The sequence below is a fragment of the Littorina saxatilis genome, linkage group LG5 (genome assembly GCF_037325665.1).
Source record: "Littorina saxatilis isolate snail1 linkage group LG5, US_GU_Lsax_2.0, whole genome shotgun sequence".
NCBI lineage: Eukaryota > Metazoa > Mollusca > Gastropoda > Littorinimorpha > Littorinidae > Littorina > Littorina saxatilis.
The window spans coordinates 41731218-41759178 of record NC_090249.1 but is presented as its reverse complement, the minus strand read 5'-3'; the positions used below and the strand labels follow the sequence as shown (position 1 = coordinate 41759178).

The following is a 27961-nucleotide window of genomic DNA, read 5'->3' as shown; positions in this document are numbered from 1 at the left end:
TAAATGGCGGCCAACTTGAACTAAAAGACAACATTGAAGCATCAAAATGCCTCCAAAGGTAAAACCGTGCATCTTTATACCGTGAAGCTAGAACTGCTTCAGTACTTAAGAAATGTTGATTTTGCAAAAAGATAACATGGAACTGCAAACGCAATTACCTGCTGTTTTAATGCCCTTAATGCCCTTAAAAGTTAAATATCAGGTTTGGAGAATAACGAAGATTACTTCTTCTTCAAGGTACTGAGGAAATCCCCAGTAGCCATATCCTCAGCAACCACCCTCATTGGGTGGTGCGCCCAATGTCCCAGGAGTAAAAGATAAAGTGGATAGTTTACCTATGAAAAAAAAAACAGGGATGGGTTGGTAGGTCAACTACTGCTTTTCGCTTCGCCCTGGAGCCCAGTTTCAGACCCTAAGGCCAAAAAAAAAAGTTGTATGTTTCTGGTAACATGGCTACAAAAAATAGGGTAGGTAGGTAGGGATTTTTTTATTTTTTTTATTTTTTTTGTTTTTTGTGGTCAGGGTAGAAAATAACTATACAGTGACGCAAAGAGACTGGACTTACTATACAAAGAGAAAGAACACATTACAAAACAAATGAGACAAAAGGGATGCGGGGTTATCCCCCTTGTGTCTTCTGCCGTCTGTTACTTTTGTTTTGACGCTTTTTTTCTTCTTTTTTGTTTACAAATGCAATAAAAAAAAGTCTAGGGTCGGCGGGAAAAAACTAGGTAGGGTCGGGTGACCAGAAACACAACTTTTTTTTTTTCCTAAATAAAGCTGATGGGGTCTATACATGTCGACCAAAAGAGTTGGATTCCCTGAAGGTGGAGTTCCTGTAGGAGGATTCCCTGTAGCGTTTTGCTGATCTCCCTGAAAGACACGTGATGCTTAGCGACATCGGTAGAATTTTATTTTTTTTTAATCTTTTTTTGTAATAATATTTAATCAGTTAATCAACTTACGGTAATGACAATCTGACAAAGTCACCAGTCCATCAATACTACTGCTATTTTGATTTACTACTTTCACTTCATGTACAAATCTAGTAATCATGAACTTGTCTGATGATTTTGTTTGTTTGAATGTATTGCAGAAGTTTACTGGAAGGGTTGCTGCCAGTGCCAATCCTTTCAAAGATAAAAATGTTGGAAGGTGAGTCACTGACTGACTGAGTGAAACTGAAAGTGTATGAAAAATGTGAAAAATTCAACAGTGAAGTTGTGATGGTGTATACTGTTAGTGTTGTTAACATCCTATTAATAATTAACTAAAGTTGAAGAATGTGTTATAAGCTATACTGATTGATACTGACAGCAACAGTAATCATTAGCAATGTCTAAAGGTGCTGAAATTATAAAGAGAGGAATGTCATTGAATTGAAGTAGACATGAGATGAATTTGACAGTTGACCATTTTGAGTAATTTGGAGAGGAAGGAGTACAGGTCAGTATGACTAATTAATTAGTATTCTTGTTTAGACTGGAAGTGGAAAGATAAGAAGAGTCCTTGGAATTGCAACATGCAGTTGATAAAAAAAAAACACACAAAAAGGTGCCCAGAAATTTTGCTATTATATTGCAAAGCAATCTTTTCATTTAATTTACTTTTCCTTTTTCTGGGTTTGGCCTAAAAATAAATAGGTGTGGTTACGGTAACCCGACCTACCCTATTTTTAGGGGCCGACCCTATAACTTTTTATTACATTTGTTAAAAAAAATATAAAAAAAATAAAAAATAAACACAGTGCAGAAAACGCAATGAAAGCGAAAGCGCTCGAGTCGCACACTTATTTCCCTGTCAAGTAGGTTTAATTTGTACACATTAGAAAAAAAAGTTTAAAAAAAAAAAAGTGATTGCCTACCTTCCTACCCTATTTTTTTGGCTATGTTACTGTAACCACACCTTTTTTTCCCAATTTTTTTGGCTATGTTACCTTAACCACACCTTTTTTTTTTTTTTGCCTTATTTTTCTGACATACTGATTATATGTGTACATTTTTAATGTCCTTTTTCTCTCAGGAGGACAGGAAAAGACATCAAAGCTGGGAAAGTCATCCGGAAAAATGAGAAAGGATTTGAAAACTTTGATGATTACTGGTCCGAGTCAGGTCTGTACAGCTCAGAGATTTATCACATAAATGTTACCCCCCCAAAATGAAAACAAACATGCATCGTATTTGACGTGAGAATTGTTGACTATTTTGCATGCCAGATGCTTGCTCTATAATTCTTTTTTATATTTAGTCAAGTTTTGACTAAATATTTTAACATCGAGGGGGAATCGAAACGACGGTCGTGGTGTATGTGCGTGCGTGTGTGCGTGCGTGTGTGTGTGTGTGTGTGTGTGTGTGTGTGTGTGTGTGTGTGTGTGTGTAGAGCGATTCAGACTAAACTACAGGACCGATCTTTATGAAATTTGACATGAGAGTTCCTGGGTATGAAATCCCCGAACGTTTTTTTCATTTTTTTGATAAATGTCTTTGATGACGTCATATTCGGCTTTTCGTGAAAGTTGAGGCGGCACTGTCACGCCCTCATTTTTCAACCAAATTGGTTCAAATTTTGGTCAAGTAATCTTCGACGAAGCCCGGGGTTCGGTATTGCATTTCAGCTTGGTGGCTTAAAAATTAATTAATGACTTTGGTCATTAAAAATCGGAAAATTGTAAAAAAAAAATAAAAATTTATAAAACGATCCAAATTTACGTTTATCTTATTCTCCATCATTTGCTGATTCCAAAAACATATAAATATGTTATATTCGGATTAAAAACAAGCTCTGAAAATTAAATATATAAAAATTATTATTAAAATTAAATTGTCCAAATCAATTTAAAAACACTTTCATCTTATTCCTTGTCGGTTCCTGATTCCAAAAACATATAGATATGATATGTTTGGATTAAAAACACGCTCAGAAAGTTAAAACAAAGAGAGGTACAGAAAAGCGTGCTATCCTTCTTAGCGCAACTACTACCCCGCTCTTCTTGTCAATTTCACTGCCTTTGCCATGAGCGGTGGACTGACGATGCTACGAGTATACGGTCTTGCTGAAAAATGGCATTGCGTTCAGTTTCATTCTGTGAGTTCGACAGCTACTTGACTAAATATTGTATTTTCGCCTTACGCGACTTGTTTAGTTAATTGTATGGTTGGTTTGCAGGTTGATCAATAAATGAACAATTGTTGTGTAGTGCCTTGATCTCTGACATTGAGAACAAGAAGTGATTTATTGTAACTTACTTAGTAAGAGAAAATGTTCTTTGTAAGTGAGGTTAAGTTTAAGCCATGAAATACATAAATATAAATTAAATTACATATTCTTACTCCGAATCACATATAAGCATTGACGCAGTCTGAGAATGCTAGGTCTGAAAAGGCTACCCGTCTTAAATAATTTTAAAGGGAAGCAACCCAACCACAAAAAAGGTAAACATAGCTATGGTAATGACCATATACCCTAGGGAGTTACCTCCCGTACCGGGGTATGTGACGTCACTTCCACTGCTACACCACGTGGTATACTCATACTACTTTTCAGACTTGAGATGAGAGGTTGTGTTTTTTGAAGGCTCTGTGTGTGTTTGTGGAGTTTCTCAATCAATCAATCAATCAATGAGTCTTATATCGCGCATATTCCGTGGGTACAGTTCTAGGCGCTCTGCAGTGATGCCGTGTGAGATGAAATTTTATACGGCCAGTAGATTGCAGCCATTTCGGCGCATATTTACCTTTCACGGCCTATTATTCCAAGTCACACGGGTATAGGTAGAAAATTATTAACTGTGCCTAAGCAATTTTGCCAGGAAAGACCCTTTTGTCAATCGTGGGATCTTTAACGTGCACACCCAATGTAGTGTACACGGGGGGAGGTTCGGACACCGAAGAGAGTCTGCACACAAAGTTGACTCTGTGAAAATAAATTTCCGCCGAACCTGGGATCGAACTCACGCTGACAGCGGCCAATTGAATACAAATCCAGCGCGCTACCAACTGAGCTATATCCCCGCCCACCCACCGACCACCTACCCGTCTGTTCATCTTCTACCGTGTAGTTGGTGAGATCTTTCCATTTTATCTTGCTTTCAGTAAGAATATTTGGCTTGTTATTGATAATTTTCCGTCCTTTTGGACTTGCGAATTTTCTTCAGTAACTTGTTGTTGTTGGCCGCCATTTGTATTTTCGGCCGGCATGGCAGATATCGTTAGTAAACGGGGCAAGGGCGATGTCAAGGGCAAAGTTAAGCCTTAATCGTCTTCTGTGGCTCCTAAACCTCCCGTGTTAGTTGTCCTTTCGGACAAAGAGATTAACACTATCATGTCTGTTACCTTTTCTTCCCCTGACGAACATGTGTTGTTGGGGGTCGTTCTACTTTTTGCGTTACGTCTTCTGCTTGCTCGTCTGTTTTGTCAGACGGGCAAGCGTCTCTTGTTTCTTCTCTGTTGAGCTTTTGTTCCAGAGATACGCAACTTAGTGCGCGTGAATTGAAGCGTGCTACACCTGCTACAAGCCTTGTTGTACATCCGCCGGCGGTGAGCGTTTCTCGCTCGTTGGCTTCCGTTTCCTTTCCGGTTACGTCGGCATCCGGTGAATGCCGGAACTTCTGCTACTTCTGCTTCCTCTGGAAGCTTACAAGGTATGTCGAGCTTGTCCACTGGCTCTAGTGAAGCCACCGGACGGTGTCTGTAGATACGGAGCTCACTTGGCAAGGGTCACTCCCTTTTTCCTGTTCAGTTTCGTCCAGTACACATTGAGCGTGCGTTCGACTCTGAGCAAGGGCGGTTTCCTTCGGAAGTCGCGCTTCCGGGCTTTCCCGGAAGCGAAGGTCCTCCTTCACACTCACACTCAGAGGTGGTGGCTGGAGTTGACCGTGGACTGGCCTCCGGGCATCAGGGCTTCCGGCCCCAGTCATCGCAACCTTCGTTTCCACATCATGGTGCGGTTTCGTCCGTTGTGTTTCCGGCTCAGGCCGATGCGCTTTTCCTCTTACGGACACTCCTTCACGGATGTCGGTGAGCGAGGATTAGCATCCGCCCTATGGGCTGTTAGGGCAGTCTTCTTTTCACCACCCTGGTGTTGGGTCGACACCCCTTTCAGCTCCGGCGGCACTGTTTCGACCTCTCCTTTGTCCCTTTGCGGGCATTGTCGTTTTCAGAACAAGGGCGGTAGCCGCTGGCGCTGCGCTTACGGTGTACTGTAAGCATACGTCCTCCTTTGTAATTACACTGTGTGTTCTTTCCTGGAGTTGACCGCTTTTCCTCTTACAGACACTCCTTCACGGATGTCGGTGAGCGAAGATTAGCATCCGCCCTATGGGCTGTTAGGGCAGTCTTCTTTTCACCACCCTGGTGTTGAGTTGACACCCCCTTTCAGCTTCGGCGGCACTGTTTTGACCTCTCCTTTGTCCCTTTGCGGGCATTGTCGTTTTCAGAACAAGGGCGGTAGCCGCCGGCGCTGCGCTTCCGGTTTACCGGCAGCATAGGTCCTCCTTCGTAATTACACTGTGTATTCTTTCCTGGAGTTGACCGCTGACTGGCCTACGGGCGTTCGGGCTTACGGCCTCAGTCCACGCAACCTTTGCTTCCGCATTGTGCGGTTTTGTCTGTTGCGTTTCCGGCTTTGTCCGGATACATTGTTCTTCTTACTAACACTTCCTTTTGGATGTCAGTGAGTGAGGAACAGCGGCTGGCCTATGGGCATTCAGGCTTTCAGCCTCGGCCGGGACAATAGTCTCTTCACTACTGTCTAATCAGTTCTGGTAGCTTCGGATGTTACCTCCTCTTTTCTTACCCTCTTACGGGAGGGGTTGAGACAGGACGGTTTCCGAGTGGACGGGTTTCCGGTTTTCCGGTCATCCCGTTCAGTAGTCTTCCACTGGGAACTGTGACTTAGGTCCGTGTCAGTTCTCTTGGCTATTCTGTTATGCAGTCTTTAGCCAACGTTCAGACATGTTCTGGATTTCCGTCGAAGCTCTTGGCTTCTCTCGAGGCTTCGACGGAGGCTACTTCCAGATATTGTATGGAGGTACATCGGCTTCCTTTTTGGTTGCATTCGGCGATGTCGGACTTCCGTTCCGCGAAGGAGGAGTTTTTCCTACTTCCGGTTCGATAGTCACCTTCAATGTGGTACCACCTTTCGCAGGTATTTGGCTAGTCCATCTCCTACCTGAAGTAGTATCCACGGGTTCCGGTTCTGCTACTCGTTCTTCACGGGTCAGTTCCGGAACACGCTCAGCCTTTGGCTGTCTTCGACTACATAGGTTTCGGTTTTTGTTTCTTCATGTCGTAAGTTCTCTTTTCTGAAGCTGGGTCGGAACTTGCTGACGTCTTTGCTCTTCCGCATACACCTTTACTGGTAACGCAGGAACTTAGAGGATTTTGGACGTCAGTTTTTGGAATTTTCCTCTTTTTCGGAAATGATCGTCAGAGCGCCCTCGCGCTCTTTCCCGGAGTCACTGAACCTTTCACACTTAGTGTGTATCAGGACATCTCCACTCTTTTAGTCAGCCCTGCTAGGGTGAACGAAGAGAAAAAAGGGGCTGTCCTCCCTTCACCACACTTTACAGTCAGGTGTCGGAGGGACTCGTTTCTCTCGCATTCTCAGTTCTCTGAGCAGGCTAGGAGAGAAACTTGGGCTTTGCTCGGGTAGAGGGACCTACTTTTTGATCTTTGGTGTTTATACCAGAAAAGAAAAGTAGATTCAGTTGAATAGAGATCAGCAGATCTCTGCCTTCTCTCTACAAGGGTTAAAGCAGAGCTAGCCTCCTCAGAGGAAGCATGCTCAGGCCTCCGGTCGATTTAAGCCGGCGGCCATTAGGCAGTCTCTGTCTGATTCTCGATTTTCGAGAAATGGATCTAATGAGTGCATATTTGCCTATGCGTCAGTCCGATCTTTTCACAGTGATCTAGGCCCATCAGCTTGAGCACCAGCTGAGGTCTCTTCTGGTTGGATCTAGCGCTGTCCTTCGGGTATACTGCTTCAGCCCTCAGTTAGTGTAACAGTAGTTCAGCCACGGGCTGCTGCAGTGGCACTTCCGGTTTTTCCGGAGAGGTTGTTTCTTTCACAGACGCTTCATAGGTACGTCTGAGTTTTGGAACAACGGCTGACCTTAGGGCATCCAGGTTTTTTAGCCTCGGCTGGTGCAACAGCCATTCCACCTGTTGGCGGTGATGGTTGTTGCTTTCCCTTTTCTTGTGGCTTCGGACTTCGACTTTCTTTCCTTTATTCTCATCTTAAGCATGAGATGAGATAGGACGATTTCCGTTTGAGTGGGGTCTTCCGTCTTCAGGCTTCCCCGTTTTTCTCACTTTTTGCCACAAGCTTCTGGACTTGGTCCTGGTTTGTTTTTCGCCGAGTCTGACTCTGTCTTTCTCCAGCGATCAGACTTGTTCTGGTGTTTCGTCCAAACTTAAGGTGCGCTTGAGTTGGCCTCGGAAGTAACATTCAGATTTTCCTGAGGGGGCATTGTCTTTGGCAATGTATGTTAGAGGAGTCATTTTTTGTGGCTTATCACCTCTCTCAGGTTTTTGGCTACTCCTCTCCTTTTGGGCAGAGGGTTAGCTAATGTTCCGGTTTTTCTTTGCTGTGGGCTTTTAGCCCAGCAGCTTATTTGGCAGCCGAAATTTACGTTTCTTACGTTTACCTGTGTACTGTTGGTACTTTGGTATATTTGGTTGTCCTTCGGGCATCACGGCTTTCAGCCTTAGCCTGTGCTATAGTCTCCTGCCTAGCGTGGGCGACTATGGCATTTTCGGTTCCTGTGATTTCGGTTTTTTGCTCTTCCTCTTCTCCCTCATCCTAGCACGAGGTGAAGCAGGACGACTTCCGTTGGTTCGGGGTTTCTTTTACAGTCACCCTTCTACCATAGGCAACTATGACTACGGCGTTTGCCCGTTGGTCTCCGCGTCTGACTCTCAGTCTTTCAGAGGTAGACAGACGCGATCAAATTTTTTCGGCCGAACTCAAGAATTCCTCTTGATTTGGCCGTGAAGTTTACTTCCGGTTTTTTCCATGAGAAATCTTGTCTCGGGAGTCTTATGGCTGGTCGGCTTCACGGTTTCCGTTTACGCTTTCCAGTCTTGTTTTCTGTTTTGGGTTTTTGATTTTCTTTTCACTTACCTTCAAGCAGCCTGATCTGTGAACACTCTGGCTTTTAGTCATTTTCGTTTATGGTCCCGTCGCGATATAACCTTGAATGGTTGAAAACGACGTTAAACACCATATAAAGAAAGAAGAAAGAAAGGTTTATGGTCACCGGTCACATCAGTCTTTGACCACGATGATTTCCGCTCTTCCGGTGGCTTACGCACTTTCGTAAGTCTCTGCTTCCTCTTATTACCTCTCTCTCTGCTTTCGCATTGACTGGTAGAGGATTACTGGCGACCGTCTCTGTTTTGGGATTTTCCTGTCGAGTTGGGCTCTGGTACTTTGTACTCAGGTGTCTCTCTCTCTCTATCTTTGTTGGATATTGGTCACTCTTCTTTGGAGCTGACTTTTATCTCACAGTCCTTTCAGGCTTCACTCCATCCCAAGGTTTGCTTAACTTTGGCATGATTGTCTTACGGTCTCCGTGAGGTTTGTCCTTCACTGCACTGAGTGGACTTCCTTACACACGGATCGTTTCCAGGGCATCGGCATTTCCTTCCAATAGAAAGGGGGGGGGGGGGGGGGGGGGCAGCTTGTCTTTCCCTCTACTTGGCTCTGGTTAATCCAAGGCTGGGGTCTCTTTCTGGGTCGTTTGGTCCAGGAGATTGGAAGAAGTGCTGGGCACAGATTTCTGGCTCTCTGATGTTGTTTTAAGTAAATTTTCATTTGATTAATATACTTACCCGAATCACATAGTGAATACCCTCCCGCCAACCCCGCTTATGATTTTTTAGTTTCTTTAAAGTCGTATGAGTATACCACGTGGTGTAGCAGTGGAAGTGACGTCACATACCCCGGTACGGGAGGTAACTCCCTAGGGTATATGGTCATTACCATAGCTATGTTTACCTTTTTTGTGGTTGGGTTGCTTCCCTTTAAAATTATTTAAGACGGGTAGCCTTTTCAGACCTAGCATTCTCAGACTGCGTCAATGCTTATATGTGATTCGGGTAAGTATATTAATCAAATGAAAATTTACTTAAAAATTTTCGATTATGATAAAGTATATAAAGATGGGTGCACAATACATGTACTACTTGCAATGAACTATGAGTTAAAACTAAAAGTAACATTTCAAATCCTCGACTGGACATTGCAGAAGCTGACATGACAAGGGATGGAACATTTGTGAAACCAGATGCAGCAGAAAGTACAGCAGAAATGTCCAAAGATTCCACCAAGAAAGTTACACAAATGCCACCACCAGAAATGCCAAGTGAACACCACGAGTCCATCTCGATTTCTCAACAGTCCATTTTAGTGCAGTCTCAGGTTGGTTGTAAAGTTATTTTTGTTTAGTTGTAGTTTTCCTATTTGTTTTATCTACTCCCGGCTAACTTTCTGAAAGTCTGAAACAGACATTTTCTTTGTAGGTTTCTAGCTTGCTTATAAGTTATAGTTCTGTACCGAATAATACATGTTTAGTACATGTAGTTGCGTGTCTGATCTGCTTTTTGCATGTAGTCTGAAACGTGAAAGTTTAAAAGCATGAGTCAAAAAATGATGCTGCAATGTTTAGATAACCAACATTGGACCAGTGAAGAATGTGCTGAATCCATACCGAAGCAAGCAGATAGGGCGACGTACGGGGAAGGACATGAAAGCAGGCAAGAGCATCCGCATCACCGAAGGTGGATTTGAGAACTTTGATGACTACTGGTCCGAGTCAGGTTAGTGTGATGGCTTACACAAGTTAGAGAGTGTCTTGACAGTCTTTAATCGTGTCAAGAGAGGGTGTGTGTGTGTTTTGATCTAAGGACTTCTTGAAGGTGATCATGAGTAGAATAAATATTGCATGCATAGATATCTATGTGATGTAGACTACAGAGAATGGGCAACAATGTGATTCTGACTCTGTTAATGTGTATTACGAACACCAAGCTGTCAGAGTCTGCTTTCTTGCTGGAAGTTATTGTCTTCATATATTCATACTATCTCTCGGTGCTCGAAATTCTAATCATGGTAAGGTAATAAGTAGTCGTATTCTCTTTTAAATTTTGTTCTCAGCCCTTCACTCTTCAAAATATTTGGTTTCCAAATACACATATTAGTTATACAGAAAGATTATAGTAACAATGCACCTTATATTAATTTCTCCAATACTTTGATGGATTTAGTCTTTTTGTGTGTGAATGTTTGTGATTTGACATTTTTCTTGATCTGTTTTTCACCTACATAAGTTCGTTGTTCACAGATGCAGATAGCATTGCGTCGTTCCACATGGCAACATCAAGCGTCAAACAGGTACAAGCACAGCTATTTTCACACTGTGGTTAGCCAGCTCACAAAATGTATCTATGTCACCAGATTTAGCTGACTTGCTGAATGCTGGTCTGAAGAAAATATCTGGAAAAACTTGAAGGAAATTGGAGTGTTGTCAGCTTTTGCTTTGATTGATTTTTAATCTCTGTCTTCTGTTTAATCTGCAATAATCAAAATAAAAATGAGAGGAAAAGTTGCTCCTTTTTCAATTTACCATTTAATATGCTTAGATATATGGGTTTAAACGTGGGTCTGCATTTCTTCATTCTTCTGAATATTTCTTTTTGAAAGGCATCAACAGTGAAGCGATCATCAGGCCCAGTCTCTTTGGCAAGCGACACAAGTAGATTGTGCGCAGATTCCAATCCGAGTGCTAGCCACCAAGAGAGAGGCAGCTCTGAAGACAAGGCATCAGGAAATCAAGACACTGCAGGGGACAGCGCCAGTGATGGAGAAAGCCAGGGTCAGGAGGACAAACAGGATGATAGTCAGGAAGAGGAACAGAGCCAGGAAGACAAACAGAGCCAGGAAGACAGACAGAGCAAGGAAGACAGTCAGGAAGACAAACAAAGCCAGGAAGACAAACAGAGCCAGGAAGACAGACAGAGCAAAGAAGACAGACAGAGCAAGGAAGACAGTCAGGAAGACAAACAAAGCCAGGAAGACAGTCAGGAAGATGAACAGCGCCAGGAAGACAGGAATAACCAGAAGCAAAGAGAACCAGGAGACAAGAATGTGAAAGTCCAACAGAATCGGAAAAAGGACAGCAGACGGGGTGTGAGTCGGGAAAACACACAGCATCACAGTCAGAAAAGGGGACAGAATCAGGATGCTCAGCACAGCACTGAGGAGGCAAAAAGCCAAGATGAAGAGGATAGCGAAGGAGACAGAGATGACCACACTGATACAGAAAATCAAGTCAAACATCTGATCCACCAAAAGAAAGATTCTAAAGACACTCGGAGTACTGCAGACAGCGCTAAGGAGTCCGAACGCAACGAGAACGTTGACAGCAGGGGTAATGATGGAGAAACTGAGGAGGAGGATCAAGGTGGCTCAGGCAGTGGAGACAAAGATGAAGAGGCATCAAGAAAAGACCACCACCAAGATGACAAAAGATCTCACAGATCTCGGGGTGGTGTCCACGACCAGCAATCCAAAGAACAAGCTAACAGTGTGGACAAACAACAGCAAAAGAGCATCTCGAAAAAAGAAGTACAAAACGTCAATGGGTCAAAGGGAAGGCAGCAAGAACAAGAACCTGCAGGAAAGTCAACAAACAGAGCACATGTTGCTAGCAGCAGCAGGCAGAGGGAAGAGACAGTTCCAGAGAGTCAGTCCGACAGCGGTGAAGAGACCGACGATGTGGAGGTGCACACTGAACCTGACAGCCAGGTGGAGTCCAGTCAGGAGAGTCAACAGGCGCTGACTGTGCGCAAAGCTGCCGCTGATTCTCAGAAAGGTGAGATTTCAGAACTGACTGTATGTTTAGTTTCATCTTTAGTTTGTTTAGCTGCTATGTTTGCTGTATTTTGTGTTACTATGATTACAGATTATACAAGTCTGCTGGAAATATTTGTTTAAGTCGAACTCGCCAGTAACATTCGCAAGGGTACACATTTGTTTGCCATCCTGTCAAAAATGTACGACTTCAGTGTTGGATTTATTCTTGGCGCACGCTTTTCAGAATTAGATTCATGCAGTGCAGAACCTTACCTGTTACACAGAATGAGTAATGTTGGCTCTGCAGTAGTATGCACTGGTTTGGTGCCTTACAGTTTTGTAAGTGAATCAGCCTTGCATGCTTGCTTTTTTGTAGAGTTTTTCCATACAAAAAAAGTCAGCATTCAGTCATGTCACAAGTGCATTGATTAAAATGAAATGCAAGGAAAGAATACAGTAGAAGAACCCCTCTTAGACCTCCACAAATCTGAGAAAACCAAGTCTTCTAAATGAGGGAATCTTAGAATGGAGGTAAATTTACAGGGGTTATGAACAGAAAATGTGAAAAACAAGGTCTTACAAGGCAGGAAGTCTTACATTGGGAGGGGGGTGGGGGAGGGGGTCCACTCTACCTCTTGTAGGGTGCCTTAAATTTCACAGTCATGACAGATTGAGTCATGTACATGTTTCTTGTCAGCAGAATCGGTACATACCCAGAGCAGTGGCAGTGAACAGGAAAGGGATCGCCAGAGCAGCCAGCAACAACAAACCACTGAAGAGTCACACTCACAGGCAACGTCTTCGTCAGACACAGATGTTGCCACGTTGCAGGCAATGACTGACAATCAGTCAGCAATCATGAGCTCTCAGCTGTCACAGGTCAGTATCATTTTGCAGTGTATTTTATCTTTCCAATCATGTTTATTTTGACACGTCCAGCACAGAAGATGACATGATACACATACAGTATCACATACATAACAAATAATGCATATTTGACCTTGTGTACTGGTACTATCTCATCCTTACTCTTTTTTCAAAGACAGCAATGTAGTTCAAGCATTCATGTATAGATAATTGCAGGTGGAATATGAATTTCAGGTGACTGTCTCTCTAGGTGGTTTTGCTGCAGAGTTTGAAGAACAAAATCTAGTTTTATTAAGCAAAGGCGCACAAACAACAAAGGTATCTGTGTAATCTCTATTGTTTTCCACCAACCAGAAACATGAAAAAATCTGTTTAGTGATAGACTGGACTGAATCATCCTCTTTTCTTCTCAACTGACTCGGGTGCCTGCTGTCCAGCATGTTCACTCTTGCAGTACCCAGCGTTGTTCTCAGGCCTCTGTCTTCACTCACTGACACATACTGTTTTTTATCTGACACATTGTTCTGATCCCTTGTAAATAGCCATGTACATAATTTTATTTATTTTATTTACGAGGATTTATATCGCGCACGTATCTCACCACACAAGGCGACTCAAGGCGCATGTTACCTATTAATGCCGTGTGAGATAGAATTTTTTACATCGGCCAGTAGATCGACTGCCTTTAGGCGCTGCATCCACCTTTCACGGCCTATTATTCCAGGTCACACGGGTATTTTGGTGGACATTTTTATCTACGCCTATACAATTTTGCCAGGAAAGACCCTTTTGTCAATCGTGGGATCTTTAACGTGCATACCCCAATGTAGTGTACACGAAGGGACCTCGGTTTATCGTCTCATCCGAAAGACTAGCACTTGAACCCACCACCTAGGTTAGGAAAGGGGGGAGAAAATTGCTAACGCCCTGACCCAGGGTCGAACTCGCAACCTTTCCCTTCCGAGCGCAAGTGCGTTACCACTCGGCCACCCAGACCACATCAGCATTCAGTCATGTCACAAGTGCATTGATTAAAATGAAATGCAATGAAATGCTCATTTATAATTATTATTTGAAATTTTCTTTTCTTTTTCATGCTTACTTTTTAGTGCCGTGTCTCTGTTTATGTTGTTGCCTTGTCATCTTTAATTTATGCGTAAGTGTATATGAGTGTGCTTGAGTTGTTAATGCGAAAGAATGTGTAATAGTGCGCCTTGCGTCGCCTTGTGGTGAGATATGTGCGTGTTATAAATTCTCGTATTATTATTATTATCCCTGACCAGTTGACAGATAATTTTTTCATGTAGGAGGTCTTCTGACAGAACAACTTTGTTTGGTAGCTAGGGTATTTGGACCTACACATCATTTTCAGTCCAGGTCCAACTAACCTTTTGAGTTAGGGAATAACGCTGAGTAACTCCAATTTTGTTTTGTTTTTGTTGTTGCTACAGATGAGTTCATTTGCAAGTCCCATGGCCATGTCACAGAAGTCGTCGGTGTACCTGTCCCTGGCGGGCGACATCACAGGGTCCATTACTCGTCTCAACAACACATCTACTCTCTCCCCGGCACCAAACCTTTTTGGAACCAGGAAGAGGTCTCCACATTTTACTCTGCTATACAGATAGACTTTTTGATGGACATAATGTAGGCATAGTTGAGTGGTCTAAAACAGCCTCCGTTCTGTGTTGACAGGCATGGGAATTCTCCTCGGGTCCGAGGATTTCCGAGAAAAGCTGAACATTTCCGAGAGAGAAAAAAATTCCCTTCCGAGAAAAAAAATGGAGAAGTGTGTTCAAAGGATATTAGAGGCACAGGAAGCTTCCTGTAAACCATCACAGATACTGTCAAGCTTTTACACACAGTACAAACACCGTTCCATTTGAACGCTCACCGAACAGGAACATCCTAGGTGCCCTATGTAAAGAGCGAGCAATTTTCAAAGAATTAATTTTGCGGATTGTCTCCTCACACAATCGGACCGTGGTGCGTTTTGGCGCTAGACCTAACTTTTAAAATCTAAATAATAAATTGACAGCTTCTTACACAAACATTCTTAAATCATAAAAGAATTCTTTTTTCATCAAGACAAGATCAGTACAATTCAAAGTTTTGAAAGTTTGAAAAAAGAAAAGCCCGGAAGCAGGGTCACGCAAAGTCGTGGTTCTCGTAGCAGACGACGGTTTATGCCTATCGCCAGTTCCTCTGAACAGTCAAAAGCCATCGCTAGAGTTCTTGTGAACCACAGCCATTTGTTTCGTGCATAGTCAGAGGTACATAATAACGTGCTATTGCAGATAAGCTCACAGCGAATTACAAACTGACGACAACATTGTGAAAAAGGAAAACTGGATCACACGGGTTCAAGATGGCTCCAGGGTAAGATAAACCACGCAAAAATAAATTCTTTGAAAATTGCTCGCTCTTTACGGAGGGCACCTAGGATGTTCTCAAGCGGTGAGTGTTTAAATAAAAGGGTGTTTGTACTGTGTGTAAAAGCCTAACAGTATCTGTGATGGTTTACGGGAGGCTTACAGTGCCTTTAATTTAGTTGAAGGATTAAATTGATCGTTGCTTACTGGCAATACAAAACATGTACATGTATTACATTTGTTCAGGTTTTTTTGCTGTGTAAAATTCATGAAACATAATCACAGAATGCGCCGGATTGCACAGGTTTTAAACTAGACTTCAGAAAAATTCCAGGGGACCCCACTAGTTTTCCTAGATTTTTCTTTCAATCAATTCCCATGCCTGGTTGAACACAAATCAAGTCATTCAGTTTTAGTATTTTTGAAGTTATATTTTATTTTAACCTATTTATATTTTTCTTACAGGTTGTCTTATGCTGAGAGTCCCAGCAAAGCGCAGGAACGTCTGAAGGAAAAAACAAAGAAACTAAGGTAGGTTTTATTTCCAAACTTACACTTCAGTCCTGATAATTGGTGATGCTTAGATGATGTTTGACCAACTTAATTACTTACTCTTTTACTGTCCATACATGTGCCATAATACGCAATTCTTTGTTCGCCTTGAGACAGAAACTGCATAGATTCAAAATAATTTCAGTTAAAGCTGGCCAGCAATGATGACTAACGATTTGAATGTTCATTCAGCTGTTCTCAGTTGAGATGTGCATGCCATCTTTCTTTAGAAAAGCATCGACAGACACTTTTACGTCTACTTTCAGGTCACATCTGCCAATGCCTGTCCCCAAAACCAGCAGCACAAAGCCGGCAGCATCCCCCATACCAGAAGACCACCAGGAGGACGATCACAGCGCAAAGACACAATGGCCCAGCCCACTTTCACACATCAAGGGTAGCACAACAGAGGCTGAGAGGACTGGATCAGCTAGATCAGCCAAGGCCAATAAAGGGAATAAGCAAGTGCCCCTCTCCCAGCAAGATGGGAAAAACTCTCAGAGCAGCCTTATTAATCACCGTGCACAGACCCAACTGTCCAGCTCACTATCACACGCCAAGGACCACACAGCAGACACTCATTTGAGTGTACAGTCCAAAACAACAAAGACTGTCAAAGGGAAGCAGCAAGCACCAATCTCGGATGGGGAACAATCTCAAAGCAGCATGACAGAAGTTGGCACTTTCCTTTCCCTAGCCAGTCAAAGTCGGCATAAACCCAACACTACAACTGCACACAGTTCTCTGTCAGACAGCGATGAGGATGAGTTTGCAATCTTGGACGAGAGTCCCGTGTACAGAGGTAAGAGTGGGAAAACAAAGGCAAAAGAGGGCAGAAAAGCCACAGCTGCTCAGAGAAAGTCCACCGCCAGTAGAGCCGTTGTGGAGACGTCAGAAGATACAACCACAAAGAACATAACTAGAACGATATCTGCCGGGAAGCCTTCATCATCAAATAAGGATGAAGCAGAAACGTCTCCAGCGGTCATGAACACCCAAAAAGGACAGAAAAAGGCTGGAAAGGTCCCCACCAAGAAGTCTTCACCGTCAAATGAGGATGAAGCAGAAACGTCTCCAGCAGTCGTTAACACCCAAAAAGGACAGAAAAAGTCTGGAAAGGTCCCCACCAAGAAGTTTTCACCATCAAATGAGGATGAAGCAGAAACGTCTCCAGCAGTCGTTAACACCCAAAAAGGACAGAAAAAGTCTGGAAAGGTCCCCACCAAGAAGTTTTCACCGTCAAATGAGGATGAAGCAGAAACGTCTCCAGCAGTCGTTAACACCCAAAAAGGACAGAAAAAGGCTGGAAAGGTCCCCACCAAGAAGTCTTCATCATCAAATGAGGAAGGAGCAGAAACGTCTCCAGCAGTCGTTAACACCCAAAAAGGACAGGAAAAGGTCCCCACCAAGAAGTTTTCATGGTCAACTGAGGATGAGGTAGACACTGTTGCTGATACACACACCCAGCAGCAGAATTCAAAGGGAAGGAAAAAGTCTGGAAAGATGTCCACCAATAAATCAGACGAACACCAGGTAGAAACTTTACCAGCTATGAGAAAAGGGAAGACAAAGGCTGAAAAAATGTTGAAAAAGAAATCTTTATCCTCCAAGAAAGATAAAGTAGAAGCTTCCCCTGCTGACACAGTCACTAAGCAAGAAACTCCCAAAGGCCGGCGAAAGGCTGTAAAGATGTCCAGCAAACAGTTGTTAGCAGAGGAAACTGAGCTGTTATCCCATGAAGATACTGAAGCACAACAGGAGAAACCAGAAAGCACCAAAACAGCCGACAATGCAGGCAGGAAAAAATCGCCTGAAGAGCAGAACATAGGTTTACATGCAGCAGACACCAAAACTGGACAAAAACAAACAAAATCAAAGGCAGTGCCCAGAAAAGTTGCTCACAAAAAAATGACTGATCACCCTGGCGAAGAAGACCATTCAGAGAATGAAATTGTAAACTCAAAAGCAAAGAAGGTTACAAGGATCAGCTCTGGGAATCTCCCACAATCTCTGGACGCTGAACTTGAGCTTGAAATGGAACCAAAGTCTGTTGAAAGCAAGGCCCCCAAATCGTCACGAAGATCTGGTTTGAAGCACAAAAGCCTGTCTCACACCCAGGAGGAAGAGTTTGCTGACGCTGGTAAAAATCCAGAATCGGCAAAAGGAGTGATTGAAGAGTTATCTCCATCACCTGCCAAGAAAAGCAAGTCAGCGGTTGGAAAAGGAGCAAGGGAGTCCGTCCAGCCCGAGGAAGCATCAGTACAAAAAGACAAAGAAGAAAAAGAAGGCAAGCCATCCCGAAAAAGCGCAAAAAGAAAGCTGCTGGAGTCACATCGTACCAGTGATATGTTCGTTGAGGCCCCCAACACTCATGTGGTAGAGGTGCAAGTACATCATGCTGGCGAGGTCTACAATTTTTCTCCTGACCCCAAACCCAAGAGGAAAAGCACCAGGGTATCTACTGTGAGAAAGAAAAAGCCTGCAGACACTGAATCCAAAAGTCAAGCGGTCATTGGAAGATTACCTTTGGGCACTAACGTGGGTCATTCTCCTGCTGACGACGATATCGTTGAGTTTAACGCCATAGACAGAGAAGTTGCAGACAGTGGCGTGCCTAAGAAAGTAAAGAAAACCAGCAAGAAAGCATCTTCCAAATCTCGCACTGCAAAGACTACTGCATCAAAGAAAAAGACGGCAAAAAATCTGAGCGAGAAACTGTTCGAAGATGCAAGCAACTTGGATGTTCATGAAGAAGCAGCTCCTGGCAAGTCTGAGCACAAGAGGGGGGTGTCTGATGATCCGAAGTCAGGTAGAAAGGGGAGAAAAGCATCCATTGTGGCATCTGAGATAATACCACGGATGGAGGACCAAGAAGCATCTCCAGGCAAGTCGGAGCTGAAGAGGGGTGTGACTGGTGATCACAAGTCTGGTAGAAAGGGGATGAAGGCATCCGTTGTGGCATCTGAGATTATACCACGGATGGAGGACCAAGGAACATCTGATGCAGATGATGAGCCAGATGGCATGCAAGATGATGTACAGGAAGAAGGTGGGTGGCCGTTCTTTTTCTTTTGTTGTTTGTTGTGTCTGTGTCACAGTGTGTTGTCTCATTTGCCTACCCCCCCTCCCCCTGATTTTTTAACATAAATTTGAGCTTGTGCTGTGAGTATTGGCTTGCAGAGTTTTGCTTTAATGTTTTTGTGTTTGAAGAATTTAACATTACAAGTTGTATCAAAGTAACTAATCTGATTTGTTTACACGTGCATATGCTTTCACTAGAATCTAAATATTCTAATTTTTACGCACTTCTTCTAGTGTGTTCTGTAACTGTTAACTTTCAGTGTGTCGTTTTCCACCTAGTCACTGAATTGTCTACTCTAACTCACGCATTGACTCTTGCTCATCTTCAGAAGACGGAGAGACGTGCACACCATTGGCTCAGTCCTTTGTTCCTCTGGACCATGGTGACTCTGCGTTGAAAAGCGGCATTTCATTTCGGCGCTTCAGTCATATCCCCTCCTCACTCAAAATCAGACGTTCAAGGCAGTTGATGTACACCAGTTCTGACAAAGTCCAGGATGACATAATCTCTACACCGCCACTCAGTAAGTTTTTGTCTCCGTGAACCAGCCTTTCAAGCTCTTCTTGACAAAATGTAAATAGATAAGTAGTAATTCGGATAAGTGACATTTTCAAACAGCTTCTCATACATGGTCTTTTGAAAACTAAAGCACTTGCTGTGAAAGTATTATGAGGCTCAAAAACCAAAGAATTATGTGTGGACAAATTTTTTCCTTTGAAAGTGGGTACAGAAAGTTGTAAACATGTTAGCAATACATGTAGCAAGAAATGTTATACAGCAATACAAATATTCTAATGAGAAAGAAGTGAGAAAACCAGGGCAGAACATACTCCTAGGATCTTCCAAACCTTTTTAGCGTATTTGCTTTTCCACTTCAAGGTGTCCTTGTCTTTATTCGTAACGAAATCCTGCCCCCGATGTTACATATGGATGTAAAAGACCCATTGAGAGTGTGGCCAAGACCTAGGAGTAGAAAAAGGCAAACTAGATGAGAGCTACATGTAGTATTTTGGTTTTCCCTCTGAGGTATTTCTTACCTTGATGTCATGCACCGTGCAGGGAGACAGTCTTTTCTGTCAGAGGGCGCCGCCAGTCCCCAGCTTCAGGCTTCAAGCATGCGAACAAAGTCACGTCAGGGCGGCAAGAAGGAACGCCGTGTGACCATCAGCAACACTGTTGCACATCGTAGTCTCACTCCTGATGGTAACTACTACTTGTGATCATTGTTCTTTCTTATTGCCTGTTTGTCAGTCCGTCTCCCTGTTATAAGCTGTTGATGTCGTGTGATTGTCGAAATTTGAGTTTTCTTTCTCAAATATTTGATGTTCACATAACTGATAAAGCGTATTAGTATTGATGTCTAAGATCTTACAAATGCATGTTGTGCAGCCACTATTTTGGGGAATGTTGCTGCATTTGTTTGTATGTTAAATAAATGTAAATGTACAAATTGGGCATGGAAACTGTCTGTGAAAATACCTCAGGCTAACCCCAGAATGATTTGAGTAAGATTAATAGAAAAACTCTATAAGATTTTCTCATTCCCATGCCTGTAAATGTAAAAGACTAGAAGTAGACTGTGTTATGTGGCGCAGAGAGAGAGAGTGTGTGTGTGTGTGTGTGCATGAGTATGTGTGCTTTCAACCCCCGAAGCTCTCACAAATGTTTGACGTTTGTTGCTGTAACGGTATGGAACTGTTGGCCTGTTTGGTTGAGTTGATGAAGTGTGGAAATGAGTGTGTTTGTGTGGGTGAGCAGGTATGAACCTGTGGGTCTGTTTGGTTCAGTTGATGAAGTGTGGAAATGAGTGTGTTTGTGTGGGTGAGCAGGTATGAACCTGTGGGTCTGTTTGGTCCAGTGGATGAAGTGTGGAAATGAGTGTTTGTGTGGGTGAGCAGGTATGGAGGGGGCAGACAGGAGCACCACCCTTCTCCCCAGCATGTCCGCCACACCGGTTCATTATCACCAGATGTCGTCACCAGCCTCACCGGCTAGAGGCCATTGGGAGGAAAACAAGATCGGTAAGTTCCAGTCTGCTTCCTGAGACAGCTCTGTGTGTTACTAGTGTGTGTTGGCCATTGCACAGATCCATCCAATTTTCTGTCTAAATTGTAAGGTATGAGCTCCTTTTCATATAAACTCATACATTTACATACAATCAGGGTTCGTACAGGTCATGGAAAACCTGGAAAGTCATGGAATTTGATTTTTAATTTTCCAGGCCTGGAAAGTCATGGAATTTCAATTCAAGCCATGGAAAGTCATGGAATTAAAAAAAAATAAGAAAGAAAAAAAATTAACCTTTAGCACGCCAGCGGCGATTTTTGTCGCCCAGCCATTCTCCCCCCCCCCCCCCCTTTGCCAGCCAGCGGCGATTTGCGTCGCCAGCACAAGGCTTGTTCGTATGACCAACTTCTCGTTCGTATTTGCATACGAGAATAACGGTATTTTTAACGGCAATTGAGCCAAAGTGAGGCTCACTTCCTTCCGTTATCTCGTCGTGTCGTCTGCGCTGCATTTGAGTCGGTTTCGTCGAAGTTTTCTGCTTTTGTTTTTGCATCGATAAAGTACTTTAGCGCTTCGACAAGCAAGATGGAGGATGATGAATTTGAAACTTTCTTTCGAGTTGTTTCTTGACAACAAAAAGTATGCGGAATTGGAACGAATTACCGAGGAAGATCTTCGCAATGAACTGTGTATCGCGGTGAAAAAAATGACAGTTCGTCAAGTGACAGTGACGGTTACGAAACGGAATTTACGAAAGTGCAGATGGATACAAACATTGGCTGGTCCAGTTTAGTGAAATGACAGGACCAGCAAACATTACCGATAATCTGACTGCGTAGCAAATGCTTGACTTGCTTGTCGAAGAGACACTGCGTAGAAACTGACTCAAATTCAGTGCAAAGCAAGCCAGTGTCAAAACTGGCAGTGACAAGACGTAAACAGTTTGCGTGTTCGGAAATGGCGACCTGTGGATCTAGTCATGGAAAATGTTATTGAGGCTCATGGAAAGTCATGGAAAAGTCATGGAATTTTGTTTCTAAAAACCAGTGGGGACCCTGTACAATGATTTACAGCCTGGCGACTTCCAAGCAGACACCACCACCCCAGATCACATTCCTAAAAATTGTGCCGTATTTGTATTTCAGCAGAGTGAAGACAACGGTTAGATGACAGATGCATAAGGAAATTGAACCTGATGATCCTTGTTTCATGACTAACTCATTTCATTTAATCAGAAAACTGACATCAACTGATAAGCTTATTGGAATGTTTGACATCACATGTATCATTTTTGTCCCCTTTGCGAAGTGGTCACAACTTTTAGAAAATATTTTAGAAAACACATTGACTGATTGTAAGAAAATGGCTGAGAAACTGGCTAGTTTCACACTGCAACTGCTAATTGTTTCTTTTATCCAGTGCATCCAGATGACGACAACACTGACGGCCTGCGTCGCTCTCACCGTACGAGAGTGAAACCTTTGGAGTGGTACAAGAATGAGCGCATCGTCTATGACAGACGGAAGTCAGGACCTGTGATTGTGGCCGTTCAGCCATCCAGAGAACGTCTCTATCTCGAGCAGGAGAATCTGAGGCGCAGAAAGCGACGGCAGAGAAACAGTAAGACTTTTGTTATGGGTAGAGTGTTGGGTGTATGTGTTAGGTGCTGGCAGTAAGGCCCAAAAAAAAAAATAGTCTGTTTACGGTAACCCTATTTTTTTCGCGCGACCCTAGACTTTTTTTTGGCATTTGGGGAGAAAAAAAAATCTTTTGGTTTTTTTTGCAAAATAACGTAAAAATATGGTTTTTTTGGGAAAAAAAAAAAAAATCCCGACCTACCGACCCTATTTTTTTGGCCTATGTTACCGTAAACAGACCTCTTTTTTTTTGGCCTAATGACAAAGAAACAGTAAGACTTTTCTTCATGGGTAGAGTGTTGGGTGTATGTGTTGAGTGCTGGTCATAACGGCAGAGAAACATTTGGATTTTTGGTTAGTGGAAGAACGTTGTGTGTATATGTGTTGAGTGCTGGTTATAAATATATAAGTGAGAATGCCCAGAATTGTTGGCGCAAATCAAGATTGTTGGATGAATAGCTGTTTGAACATGATTTCTTTGCTAGCTTCAGTAGGTAGAACAGAACATCCCCCTGAGCATTTGCTCTTGTTGCATGACCTGATGTTTGCAGTTACTTTGGTCAAAAGGGCCGTATCCAAGATATTCATTTGAAACAAGTGGTGCAGTTTGACAAAGTCTTACATTGTAGCTGTTTGCTTTGTACAGTGGTGAAGAAGAAGCAGAGGATGGTGAAGGGGGGGACGAAGAAGCGGCTGTCCACCCACCTCCCTCTTCCCTCCAACCTCAACGTCACGGTCAGCACCAGCATCCCCGTCCTCCACCCCGAGACCAGAGAGGAGGTGTTCTTGGGTAAGGTCGTTTAGATTGCTAACCTTGACATCACCTTCACCTTCAGCGACTTTGTTCTCCATCCAAGGGGAAAATGCTTGTGTTTTGCAGAATAGAAAAATACCCTGCTGACTAGATGATAGGTCCATCTCATAGCAACAGGAACTCATGTGTAAGTTACTCGAATTACTAACCTTGTTGTGGCCATTGTGCATTTGTCTTTTTGGACTCCAAGGATATGCTCATTTTTGACTCACATGCGAAGCAAAAGTGAGTCTATCTACTTACCTCAGTCGTCCGTCCGTCTGTCCCCCCCGTCCGTCCGTCCGGAAAACTTTAACGTTGGATATTTCTTGGACACTATGCAGTCTATCAGTACCAAATTTGGCAAGATGGTGTATGATGACAAGGCCCCAAAAAACATACATAGCATCTTGACCTTGCTTTAAGGTCAAGGTCGCAGGGGCCATAAATGTTGTCTAAAAAACAGCTATTTTTCACATTTTTCCCATTTTCTCTGAAGTTTTTGAGATTTAATACCTCACCTATATATGATATATAGGGCAAAGTAAGCCCCATCTTTTGATACCAGTTTGGTTTACCTTGCTTCAAGGTCAAGGTCACAGGAGCTCTTCAAAGTTGGATTGTATACATATTTTGAAGTGACCTTGACCCTGAACTATGGAAGATAACTGTTTCAAACTTAAAAATTATGTGGGGCACATGTTATGCTTTCATCATGAGACACATTTGGTCACATATGGTCAAGGTCACTTTGACCCTTATGAAATGTGACCAAAATAAGGTAGTGAACCACTAAAAGTGACCATATCTCATGGTAGAAAGAGCCAATAAGCACCATTGTACTTCCTATGTCTTGAATTAACAGCTTTGTGTTGCATGACCTTGGATGACCTTGACCTTGGGTCAAGGTCACATGTATTTTGGTAGGAAAAATGTGTAAAGCAGTTCTTAGTGTATGATGTCATTGCTAGGTTTAGCTGAAGGTCAAGGTCATGTCAAGGTCAAGCATGTGAGTCGTATGGGCTTTGCCCTTCTTGTTTTTTATGTCAACAGCGTAAAAATGTCTAACCTTCCTGAATCCTTCCTTCCCCCCCCCCCCCCCCCCCCCCCCCCAGCAAACTTGTTCGTATCTACCTGTCTCATTCCTGTGACTTACCTGGGCAATCAGAAGAGTCCTAGGATTCATGGGAAATTGTTGAAGGAGGGGAATAGGAATTGTCAATCAGATATTGTAAATACCAGTCCTGTTGTGTGACTGGATAATCACATGTTCAGTGTGTGTGTGTGTGGGTGTCTAAAGGAAGATTGTCAACACCTTTACAGGCTGTTTCGTCCCCGAGTCATCCGCCACCATCATTGGTCCCCAAGGTGACGACCCTTCACCCGATGACCCTTTCACCTTGAAGCTGATGGCACAGCAGAAGTTGTTCACCACGGGCATCCTGACCTTGGCTCCAGCCTCGGAGAAACCACTGCAGCGAGCCGTCAGCACAGCGGTGGTAGGTTGCATGCCAGTTGTTTGACTAGATGTGTATGTTTCTAGCATCTGACCGGGTTCCCACGCTCCTTCAATCTCTTTAAATTCTGAGAGTCATTTGCAAGACTTGAATTTATGTCAAACTTGCTCCTGCAGCCTCCACCTTGAAAACTACTGAACTTGAAATGTTAAGTAACGAGCATCAGGGCTCCCCAAACTGTGCGTCCCTGCGTCCTATACACACTAGAAACCGAAAACAATACTACAAGTTCATGGAGGGGGACGCACTTAAACTGAAAAGAGCGGGTCCGTTATCATGTGTACCATCAAAACAGTTTTCAGAAAACGTTCTACCTGTTCAATACCGACGTAAATTTACAGAGTTAATATATGACTCATTCGACCATAATAGTTTTGTAAAGGGCTCAGAGAGTTTCAAAAAGTCGAAATTACTTTGGCGTGAGCGATCCCGAGGTTATGTGTAGGCGTGGAATGTGCCTTCCAAAAGTAAGAATATGAACCTCCTTGTCTTCGGACCCTCTAAAGTTCCGCTAAGGGGGTTCGAGGATCCCCTACAAATTGAAGTTGGCGGTCCAGGGACCCTTTAGGTTGAGCGTCCTGCCTTGAATATGTTTTCTGTGTGAACTAAACGTGTTTTGAGTGTGAGTGTGCCCAAGATCAAATGCTGTGAGAAGGCAAAAGACGAGAAAGAAAGAAAAGATGTCATCTTTCTTGGCTGAAAATCACTCTTGGCCTGGAAAAAGGTACTGGAGGACATGAAGTGCCAAACAGACTGTGATATTACATAAAGGTTTATCAGTTCTCCTTGAAATGGGGGAAAAACTCAAAAATCTTGAACTCTCCTTGAATTTTGTTTGCACTTTATTGTTGCAGTTGTTCTCAATCACCTATGGCAAGATCCTGGTCACAATCAACAGAGCCACGACCATCATGGAGAATGGTGATCACTTCTTCATCCCCAGAGGTACACAGCATGTTTCAGTAGAACGGTGGTGTTTTGTTTGTGGGCATGGGAAATGCATGCTTGAAGGATACGAATGGCTTTAAAATATATTTAGAAAACCAAAATCTCTCCAAGAGTGCGCTAAGAGTTTTAGTGCATTGCCATTAGCCAATCAACTGTTTCACATCAGTCATGTGACACCAGTACTTACTGACAGTTATTGTTATTGTTATTATTATTTTTTATTTTCTAAATATTTGTATTATTATTACAGGGGCAGTGTACAGCCTGAAGAACCTACGCACAGATGAGGCTAGCCTTACTTTCGTCAATTTGATGTTGGAAAATGCAGAGGAAACGAGCATTCGGCAAAGCAGTAATCAGGCCACGCCAAAATCATCCGTCCAAACACAGTCTGTTCTGGACAATTTGTAATGCTGCACTAGGACTGTGGCCAGTAAAACATCCAGCGACCAGTTACGTCCTCTTCAACAAGACTCTGATGCTTTTTATTGTGCATGATGAGAAATGCTGTACAGTACACTGCTCAAGAACAAGGTTAACTGGAACATTCTGATATTTTACCTGGGGGTATTCTCAAAATACCCACCATGAAATTGGTCGTAAATAACGATTGTTATTCTGTTTATCCATTGTTCCCTGCACATATTGTGTTATCATGTTTTAGACTTGGTGTGACTGGTTTCTGTAAGAGCCAGGATTTAACAAGAACCACCAGTTTGCAAAATGACTAGAGTTTTCACGGATGCTTCCATTAAAATGCCTGGCAAGATAACAAGATGCAGAGATTGAGCATACTGCAATGATGGAAAATACAGTGGAACCCCCAGTTTAAGACTCCCTTTCAGGACCCCGTTTTCTCAGACTTTCTTTTCATAACCACTGTAAATTTACCCCCCTGTTAAGACTCCCTCCTATTTAAGGCCTGATTTTCTCAGTATTTTGGAGGTCTTAAAAGGGGGGTTCCACTGTACAGTGGGTAGCTGCACTGTACGTTAAGTTACTTTTCTTTGATCCAGACACTGGTACATTTGCACACCAGTGACTAGTTTGTGCGTGTTTCTGTTCACACAAGTCATCTGAAAAGATGCCAAGACTGTACGTACTGTGTGACTGAAAATGCTGGGCAAAGCAATACATATTCATTAAGGTAGTGTTGAAACTCTGTGTCATACAGAGTTTTTAAAGAGGTTTTTGTTTGTTACATAACATGTGTTTGTCTTTTTAAAGCCTGAAGGGTGAAAAATGCACAAAATGTCCTTGCTAAGTTGTTTAGTTTTAGTGAAGATGGTGTTATGTGTGCAATGCTTAAAGGATGTAAAATATTCTTACATTCTGCTTGTTGCTCTGAATGATAAAGGAATGTTGACACTTCTCAGTACAGAAAAAAAGTGTGAATTGTGTTTTTACACAAGATTGAGACTTGATTGTGCAATCAAGAACTGGCAAATGACATGGGGTGACAGTAGATACCTTGCTTCATTGCAGTCTTGTTTGTGTGTGAGGGTGTATACATGTATGTGTGTGTGAGTCTCTGGTTTGTATACAGTATATGTGTGAGCGTTTAGTGTCACAGCGATATTGTGTGTGAACATTTTGAAGACAAGAGTATCCAAAATGTCTCATTGACAATTGTGTGCTTAAAATGACTGTACAGTTTCAAAGTAGGGACAGCGGAGCTTCTTCCCTTGTTTTAAGGTGCTGTATGTAAACAGAACGGTTGAAGTGCTTACACTTATGGAAAAGTTTGTTCATTTTGTATATTTTTTGTTAGAAGATTCATGCTCAGTTTAGTTGGAGGTTTACATTTACACATACATGTACATAAATTTGTGTCTTTTTAAATGTGTAAATTTGTATGTACATTTCTTTGTGCAGTATGTAAGCATTTACAACCGTCGGTTATTTATTTATTTTTATTTTTATTTTTTTTATTTTTATTTTTTTTTGGGGGGGGGGGGGGGGGGGGGTAAACTTCTGTTAGATAGGGACTATCTACAGCATGTAAATTCCTGTGCATATCATTTTATACTATCACTTCTCCTCTGTTTTGTGTACAGCTCTGTCACCTTGAGAATATTCACAGCAAAAAACATGCTTCATTCTGTACAACCATTTCCTTGTTTGATGTTTGCACTTAATTTAGGACAGACTACTTTGAATGCATCAGCAATGGCATTTGCAAGGGAAAAATCAATAGCCTGGCTGCATTTTATGCAGAGTGGACACTTTTTTTCTGAATTTATTTTGCAGATTAACATAGACTAGTTATTATTTAGGAAATTAATTCAAGAAAACATCCCCTCTCTACACAGAAGGAAACCAGGCTTTTGGGT

At 42.7% G+C, this 27961-nt stretch overlaps 1 protein-coding gene across 1 annotated transcript; it reads left to right on the top strand.

The window, feature by feature from the left end:
- The first annotated feature begins 1 nt into the window (after position 1).
- On the top strand, positions 2 to 27028 carry LOC138967159 (microtubule-associated protein futsch-like). The gene is made up of 19 exons (XM_070339664.1): positions 2 to 58; positions 1097 to 1155; positions 2023 to 2111; positions 9248 to 9420; positions 9668 to 9818; positions 10343 to 10392; positions 10702 to 11872; positions 12554 to 12732; positions 14172 to 14317; positions 15558 to 15623; positions 15911 to 18693; positions 19055 to 19249; positions 19786 to 19929; positions 20625 to 20747; positions 22153 to 22353; positions 23017 to 23160; positions 24487 to 24662; positions 25535 to 25625; positions 25879 to 27028. Exons 1-19 carry the CDS (start codon positions 47 to 49, stop codon positions 26037 to 26039), a joined length of 6114 nt encoding a protein of 2037 aa, XP_070195765.1. The 5' UTR covers positions 2 to 46; the 3' UTR covers positions 26040 to 27028.
- The last annotated feature ends 933 nt before the right edge of the window (positions 27029 to 27961 follow it).

What these genes read in the sequence shown, in the direction of transcription:
- LOC138967159 (XM_070339664.1), top strand. An exon ending in AAAGCGACGGCAGAGAAACA is followed by an intron (nt 22,354 to 23,016) that starts GTAAGACTTTTG and finishes TGCTTTGTACAG; the next exon opens with TGGTGAAGAAGAAGCAGAGG. An exon ending in GAGCCGTCAGCACAGCGGTG is followed by an intron (nt 24,663 to 25,534) that starts GTAGGTTGCATG and finishes TTATTGTTGCAG; the next exon opens with TTGTTCTCAATCACCTATGG.